The sequence below is a fragment of the Amborella trichopoda genome, chromosome 1 (assembly GCF_054954075.1).
Source record: "Amborella trichopoda isolate Santa Cruz 75 chromosome 1, AtrichopodaSantaCruz75HAP2 v2.0, whole genome shotgun sequence".
Taxonomy (NCBI): Eukaryota; Viridiplantae; Streptophyta; class Magnoliopsida; order Amborellales; family Amborellaceae; genus Amborella; species Amborella trichopoda.
In genome coordinates, this window is record NC_142336.1 from 59500789 (window position 1) to 59508891 (window position 8103).

The 8103-nt window shown below is 35.2% G+C and overlaps 1 protein-coding gene across 1 annotated transcript; it reads left to right on the top strand.

The window, feature by feature from the left end:
• Positions 1 to 1661: 1661 nt before the first annotated feature.
• LOC18440597 (pentatricopeptide repeat-containing protein At1g08070, chloroplastic) lies at positions 1662 to 4306 on the top strand. Its single transcript, XM_011627531.3, has one exon. It carries the CDS (start codon positions 2056 to 2058, stop codon positions 3949 to 3951), a length of 1896 nt encoding a protein of 631 aa, XP_011625833.2. The 5' UTR covers positions 1662 to 2055; the 3' UTR covers positions 3952 to 4306.
• Positions 4307 to 8103: the final 3797 nt, after the last annotated feature.

Below are 8103 nucleotides of genomic sequence, written 5' to 3' on the forward strand. Positions count from 1 at the left end.
ATCTTGAAATGTATTATCTTGATTGTCAATTATCAAGATTTTCAAGTGTTCATAGATCTACTCGGTCTATACTATTTTTTAACTTCAATTTTATAATTAGAGATGAAAATAAAATTTCAAGCCATCATAAAGATTTTTGTATTAAAACAACATATTTCGGCACCATTTGAAGGTGCGCCCTACTTGGATTGTTTAGCGCCTCGGCCTTATACAAACCGCACTCTTTTGATAATTTGATCACTCAAGCCAAAGGACGTCGATACCCTCGCTTGGATGAGTTCTAAACTCAAAGATCATGATTTTCACTAAAAGAGGTTTGTTTTAGGTTTGGAATAAGGAAAATCATTAAAAAGGTATGATTCGGGTTTGGAATAAGGAACAACCAAGGGTATTTATGTCTATTGGCCAAGGTCACTTCAATGAGCCATATGTCTATTACGCCTATGCTTAATCTAGGTTCTAAATTTGGAATAAGATTTTTAATGGAAGTATATTTTGGTTGCAGTTCTATAATGGCATAAAAAGTAGAGCCTCACTAGTTGGGAAATATTTTGGGCACGGGAATACCTTATGAAATATTTTTCCACCGATTATGAAATTTGTAGCTAAAAAAATGGTACAGATTTTATGGATTCATGAACACTATAAAATAAAAGGTCTGGATAATATATTACAATGTACATTATTTTTAGGGTTTAAAATTCTAATTTTTTCACAACTACAATAATCAAGGTTGAGATGATCGATTTGAAGGTTTCCCCATGTCGACGAAACTATAATTTTTGATGAGTTTGGACGCGAGCCTTTATTTTTTCCCTTAAAGCCTTGCCTCAACCATTTTTCTTGTATTTGTTGAATTTGAATTGGAACAAGAAGGGGAATTTAAATTTGGAAAAGGTTAAAAGAATCCTCGGCCTCATGAGAAATCATAAAGCTGCATCTCAAATCTCTTGTAAAATTGCAGTTTTGGTGTTGTAAAACTTTCAAATTGATGTTCTTGACCTTGACTACTATAGATGTAAAAAAAGAATTTTCAAAACCTAAAAATAGTATGTATTGTAATGTATCATTCAAATAATCTATTTTCAATTGTTCATAGATATGCGAGATCTGTATTATTTTTTGAGGTACAAATTTCATAATTGATGGTGAAATAAAAATTTGAAAGCTATCATAGGGATAGGGAGTGTTCTCTAGATTGAGTTTTGAGGTGAAGCTTTACTTCTTTTTTTTTTTTAAAAAAAAAACAAAAACAAAAAAAACCAGGCCTTTCCAGAAATGGCATCCATTAGACTTTTTTTAAACAAAAATCTTGTAGACCTACAAAAAGATTTTTGAGCAGTAATCGGTAAAATTGCCGATATAACATTTGAAGTGTTTTTTATCGATTTGATTGATCATTTCCCTATATTTAAACATCACACCACGAGGGGTATTTTTGTTATTTTTTACAAATTTTATTTTGAGTTTTTCAATATCAAACGTGACTCGTGCGAGAACGGTGGTAATGGACTTGGACCTGACCCGAGATCCGAGGTATAGAGCTATGAGTATGGGTCCAAAAATTGGAACCCACGGTTTTGATCAAGGTGTGGTAGTATTTTTTAAGTTTCAATACATAAAATATATCTAAATGAAAAAGTATTAAAAACCCTATCGACGAAAATGAATAGCGTTTCCCTTCACAAAGCCATTAGTTTGAAAAAGCGCAATGGCTCTTGTAAAATCGTTACAGTTTTCCACATTATTTGAATGCAATTTATATACGCCGTCTAAAATAATCGGACGGCGTCGAGCTTTTGGGCGAAAATATTATTCATTTGTATCGTCGTAGACGTGTTGCATGATGACTTTCTATTTAAATATTTAGGTACTTTAATTTTTTAGGTTGGATTTGGGTTTGGCTTCCATACGAGTACCTGAGCCCGACCCGACCGGTTCGGTTGCCACCCCTACCAGACGAGGAAGTGCCTCTCTCTCTCTCTCTCTCTCTCTCTAGGTTTTGAGCGTTAAAGCGCTCTCTCTCTAGAGTTTTTGAAAGCAGGATGTCTTAGAATGACCGCTGCCACACCACCTTACTTATTCAGTCTTTTAAGAAGCTCCACTTCTCTCAGACAAATACACCAAATTCACACCCAATTCCTCATCCACTCTATCCCTCTCAACAATTTCTTCCTTACAAAACTCATCCAATTCAACTGTACAGACTATTCCAGCATCGTCTTCGATCTAATCCCTCAAAACAACGATTATTCATGGACACTCATGATCAAAAGCTATGCCACCCATGGTCCTCTTCCATATGCTTTCTCTCTCTTCATTCAAATGCTAAAGAATGATGTAAAACCCACCAATTTCACCTTCCCTCCCCTCCTGAATGCGTGCTCTCGAATCCCGGCTGCCATCCTTGGCCAACAAGTCCACACCCAAGTTGCGAAGCTTGGCTTAGTTTCCGATATTTTCACCGGGAATGCGCTGGTTGACATGTACTCAAAGTGCGATTGCATTGTTGATGCTCATCGAGTTTTTGAGGAAATGCCTGTGAAAGACCAGGTCTCGTACAATTCGATGATTCATGGGTATGCGAAGATGGGAGATTTGTCGTGTGCCTCCCACTTGTTCAGTGAAATGCCTGAGAGGAATGTTATTTCTTGGACTTCTCTGATTGGTGGCTATTGTCGGGCTGGAAACATAAAAGAAGCTCTTGAAACCTTTAAAAGGATGATTTTATCGGTTGAGGGGCCAGATCCCAACACTGCCACCATGGTGAGTCTTCTTTCTGCATGCTCTAGTTTATGTGATTTGGAGGCGGGGAGGTGGGTCTCTTGTGTAATTGACATTAACAAGGTGGCTTCGAGCATCGTATTGAACACTAGTCTAATCGATATGTTTGCGAAATGCGGAGATATCATAAAGGCTCGTAAAGTCTTTGATGAGATGCCTTTTAGGAACTTAGTATCTTGGAATGCTATGGTCACAGGATATAGCCAATGTGGTTTGCCTAACGAAGCGATCTCCTTGTTTCGGGAGATGGGGGGCGAGGATGTGGAGCCTAACGAGGTCACGCTAGTGGGAGTGCTGTCCTCATGCGCCAACTTAGGGGCTCTTGAGCTTGGAAGAGAAATACACAATTACGTCTGCGAAAATGGATTAGAGACAAATGTTATTCTTAGCACTGCACTGATCGATATGTATGCAAAATGTGGGTCTATAGAAAGCGCTTGTTTGGTCTTTTTTAAGATGCCAAAAAGAGATGTGGTCTCGTGGAATGCAATGATCGTGGGGCTGTCAATGAATGGACTCGGCAAAGAGGCACTCGTGGTGTTTACGAATATGAGGAAAGCTGGTGTGAGGCCTAATGATGTTACATTTCTCGGGGCGTTATCTGGGTGTAGCCACTCAGGCTTGGTAGATGAGGGTCGATATATCTTTCAGGAGATGGTTTCCCAGTACAACTTAAGCCCCAATGCCGAGCACTATGCTTGCATGGTTGATCTTTTAGGTCGAGCTGGCTTTCTAGATGAGGCCTTTATGCTTGTTCGAGACATGCCATTTAAACCTGACCCGGCTATATGGGCTGCTCTACTAAGTTCATGCAGAACTCATTGCAACGTCAAATTTGCCAGCGAAATTGGCCAAATTCTTATGTTATCAGAAACCCCACATTTGGGAAGCTGCATCTTGTTATCAAATGTATATGCAAGTGCTGGTATGTGGGATGAGGTTGCCAGAGTGAGGAGGCTTATAAAGGATAAGAGATTGAGGAAGCCGGCTGGATGTAGTTGGGTTGAGATTTGTGGCATTGTGCATAGGTTTGTCGTGGAGGATTCGAAGCACCCACAGTCGGAAGAGATATATGATTTGTTGCGAGGTATCACGAAACAGTTGAAAGTTGAGGGTTATGTGCCTGAACTTGATCTTCTTTTGCAGAGTTCGGAGGAAACTCAGTGAGTTGATCATTATTTTTTGGTTGGTTTTAAAGCGACCTTTGCAATTCAGGTGTTGAATTAGCAAGGGTGAGCAGAAAGGTGATTTTGATTACATGGAAAGCCCTTGTCTGGCACAAAAATTAACCAAGGATTTGAACCTTGGATTGTTATGACCCGGACACTCCATTTTAGTCGCTGCATCATGACACTTCGACTGGGACACTTCGGAAATGAGGGGAATTTAAAAAGTAGCAGAGCTCAAGACTGGGATTTGAATCCAAAGTGTGCTGAAAACCATGTGATCTACTGCTATGCTAACCAATGTTGGCGGATAATAATTGGTCATCTAACTAATGAGGGGATTGGTCTAATCAAAACCGGTTTGACTGCCAATTGAACATGTTTGATTGAATTCTAATATGTAAAAAAAATACAAATATAACATTTTAAAAGTACGTAATATATTAAAAACGGTGTTGCCCAACTTTGTTTGGCCGGTCGAACTTGTAAAAACCAACCTGCTAGATCGATCAAAACTAGCTAAACACTAGTTTCAACAAACTTTTTACTAAAATCGGTTATTACTATGGACTAAACCGGCTAAGGCATTAGGCAGCGGTCCAACTAATCATACCACTTGTTCCGTCCGTGCTTGATAATTGGGATGATAACCACATATTGAGTGCAATAAATATAAATTCTAGGCTGAAGTGCTGGACATTTAGACATGTATTTGATAAACTACTCTTGGCGTCTAGGTAATGTGGCCTTGTATGCGACAATTATCAACTTGAAAATGGATAAAAATGATGAAAATTGCTCATATGTCTTAGTAGTTTTTTGTATTGATAGATCTTGGAATTTTTTTTATGCCACTTAGGTGGTCCCTAGTAGATGGTTTCATACACAACTTAAGGAAACAATTTTTTAGGGGGACTTAGAGATTTACGAAATTTATCAGTCTCCTGATCCAAATATCAACTAGATATGACGCAAATAAGCTCATGGATATTGTTATTTTTAAAAATAGGATAGACGTTCCATGAGGTTTGGACCAGGATTTTAAAATCTAGTGATCTGGATTGAGAATTGCTGAACTGGATTGAAATCAATGGTAGGAGCAATCGGAGTCCCTTCCTCCTAGAATCGCCCTATACTATTATTATAATAGCTTTTTGACTAATTTTGATGATTTAGTCCATCCGAATTGTTGATCAAGATCGGTACTTTGTACCATAATTATCAAGATTGGACCGTGACCGGTCAAACCACCAAGGGGTGCTTTGGTTGAAAACCGTTCAAAAATTAATGTTTGACACAGCGTTTTAAAAAACGTCGAGTCGAACCGGACTCGCCCGATTCGACTCGGAAATAGTGAAAAGGGGACCGGATCGCTTAAAAAATCGGAAATCGTCCGGTTCTAGAGAGAACCGGACGATTCTGTACAGTGAATCGCCGATTCACTGTACGGAATCGGCGAGTCCGAACAGTGAATCGGCGAGTCCGTACGGAATTTTTTATTTTTTATTTTTTATTTTTTTATTTTTATTTTTATTTTATTTATTTATTTATTTTTTTTTGGTAATCCATGATAGATTTTTTTGTAATACTTGATCGATTTTTTTGTAATCCATGATTTTATTGTTTTTGTTTTTTTGTAATCCATGATCGAATTTTTTGGTTTTTTGTAACCCATAATAGAATTTTTTGTAATCCATGAATGAAATGTTTGTTTTCTTTTCTTGTAATCCATGATCGATTTTTTTGTTTTTTTTTTTTTTTTTGTAACCCATGATAGAATTTTTTGTAATCCATGATCGAATGTTTTGTAATACATGATCGAAATGTTTGTTTTTTTTTTGTAATCCATGATCGAAATGTTTGTTTTTTTTTTTGTAATCCATGATTGAATTTTTTGTTTTTTGCTTTTTTTGTAACCCATGATAGAGTTTTTTGTAATCCATGATTGAATTTTTTGTAATCCATGATCGAACTGTTTTTTTCTTTTTTTGTAATCCACGATTGAATTTTTTGTTTTTTTTTGTTTGTTTTTTTTTGTAATCCATGATCGAATTGTATGGAATCCATGATCGAATTTTATGTAATCCATGATTGAATTTTTTGAAAATTTGTGATTTTTTTTTTTTAATCCATGATCGAATTTTTTTTTGTAATCCATGATAGAATTTTTTGAAAATTTGTGATTTTTTTTTTAATCCATGATCGATTTTTTTGAAAATTTGTTTTTTTTTTTTTAATCCATATTATTCAAAGAGAAAATGAGAGAGATGATGATTCTGAGGCCACCCTATCCCAGCCATATTATTCACATATCGAGTCCCAACAGCAACAGTATAGGGATGAGCACGAAATACTGTAAATTAAATGCTGAATGGCGGTTCATGCAGGGAAAGAACATATCAATATTCGCATATTCATTCAAAAACATGAAAATTCTTAATGGAGTACCCTCATTTTTTATTGAATTCCTAAAAAACAATATTTATAATGAATTTTAATAATTTTTTCGAATTTTTTTTAAGCTTTATTCTGACCGATTCACCCGATTCTTGATCTGGATCGCCGATTCGCCGATCCGGATCGGTTTTTTGGAAGCCCGATCCGGGTCACCGATCCGTTTTTTAAACCATTGGTTTGACATGTTTTGGTCAGTCAGATCAACCGTTTTGACCGGTTAAATAACGTTGAAAAAAAAAAAAAAAATTTTATTTTTTTTGTACTATCATATCGAATTTCTTTCTTTTTTTTCTAAAAATTAGTCAAACTTATTCGGCTAGTTATTGGATTGATTTTGACTGGACCAAAATTTTCATTGGCTTAATGGTTGGTTTGATCTTGATGATTACTAATGGAGCGCCTGATTTATGCGGCCACAATCATGGGATCTTTGTGTCACTTTTAAATAAGATCTTAGGTAACCTCAAATAATGTTGCACATCTCTGTTTAATTGAATATGGTTTATAACGTGGGGATCCTTTAAAACATAACATTACAAAATAAAATAAAATACTATAATATAATAATGATGATAATGATGATGACAACCTAATAATAAAAGTAGCAGCAATAATAATAATAATAACAACGATGATATCAACAAAATAATAGTAACAATAATAATAGCAGCTTCGGAATAATTTTTTTCCAATGAGTTTTTGAGTTGTGCCTTGGTACTATAGTATAATGTTAATAGCTTATATAAACTTTTTCCTAAATAAGGGTGTGGTTTATATAAGATTGCAACTTTAAACAATCAAATTAAGATGCACCTCCAAATTTTTTCATAAATATAATTTTGGTGTCAAAAGTTCTTAGGATGGCATGATAATCTATTTTCATCTTTAATTATAAAATCTTAAATTTTAATAATGCTTCAAATCAAATAGATCTATAAATACTTGAAAATCTTGAAAATGAACGGTCTACATAATGTGTTGCAAGATACATTATTTTTAAGATTCCAAATCTTTTTTTTTTTTTTACATATTAATACATTGATTTCGAGATGATCAATTAAAGGGTTTTGATGTTATGTGCACCTTAATTTTATATTTTAAAATTGCAACCTTATATAAACCTTTTTCCCCTTAATAATAACCTAATGACAACAAGAACAGCAGAATGAGCATGGGTTTTCTTTCAAAACCTACCAATCAAGATTCTTGGCGTAAAATAGCCTTGTAGTTTGGTACCATTGATTATTTATTGCTTGGCGTGCTTTGGTCACGGTCACACATTACGGTTGCGTTTGGATGGACCACTAAACGTGACTCACTGTTTTTGTAACATACTAGCCATAGAACTCCTTCGCAACGAATTTGGTCGGTGCCGTTTTTTAACCAATTTTAGGAAAAATGCCACAAAATCCATTTAAGAGCAACCTGCTTTTCCTTTGTTTCATGATTTATAAAATAAGGAAAATGTTTATATAAGGATGCAACCTTATAATGTAAAACTACGGATGCATCTCAAAAATCCATCGGAAAAGGTAATTTTAATGTTAAAAAACCCTTTGATTGATCATCTCGACATGGAGATGTATGACCATGAAAAATAAAAAGATTTTAAGTCTCAAAAATAGTACATTTTACTACATATTATCTACACTGTCCATTTTCAAGATTTTCATATATTTATAGATCTACTTGATTT

Bases quoted from the DNA above. Each gene is read 5' to 3' on its own strand.
- LOC18440597 (XM_011627531.3), top strand. From the start codon at position 2,056: ATGACCGCTGCCACACCACCTTACTTATTCAGTCTTTTAAGAAGCTCC.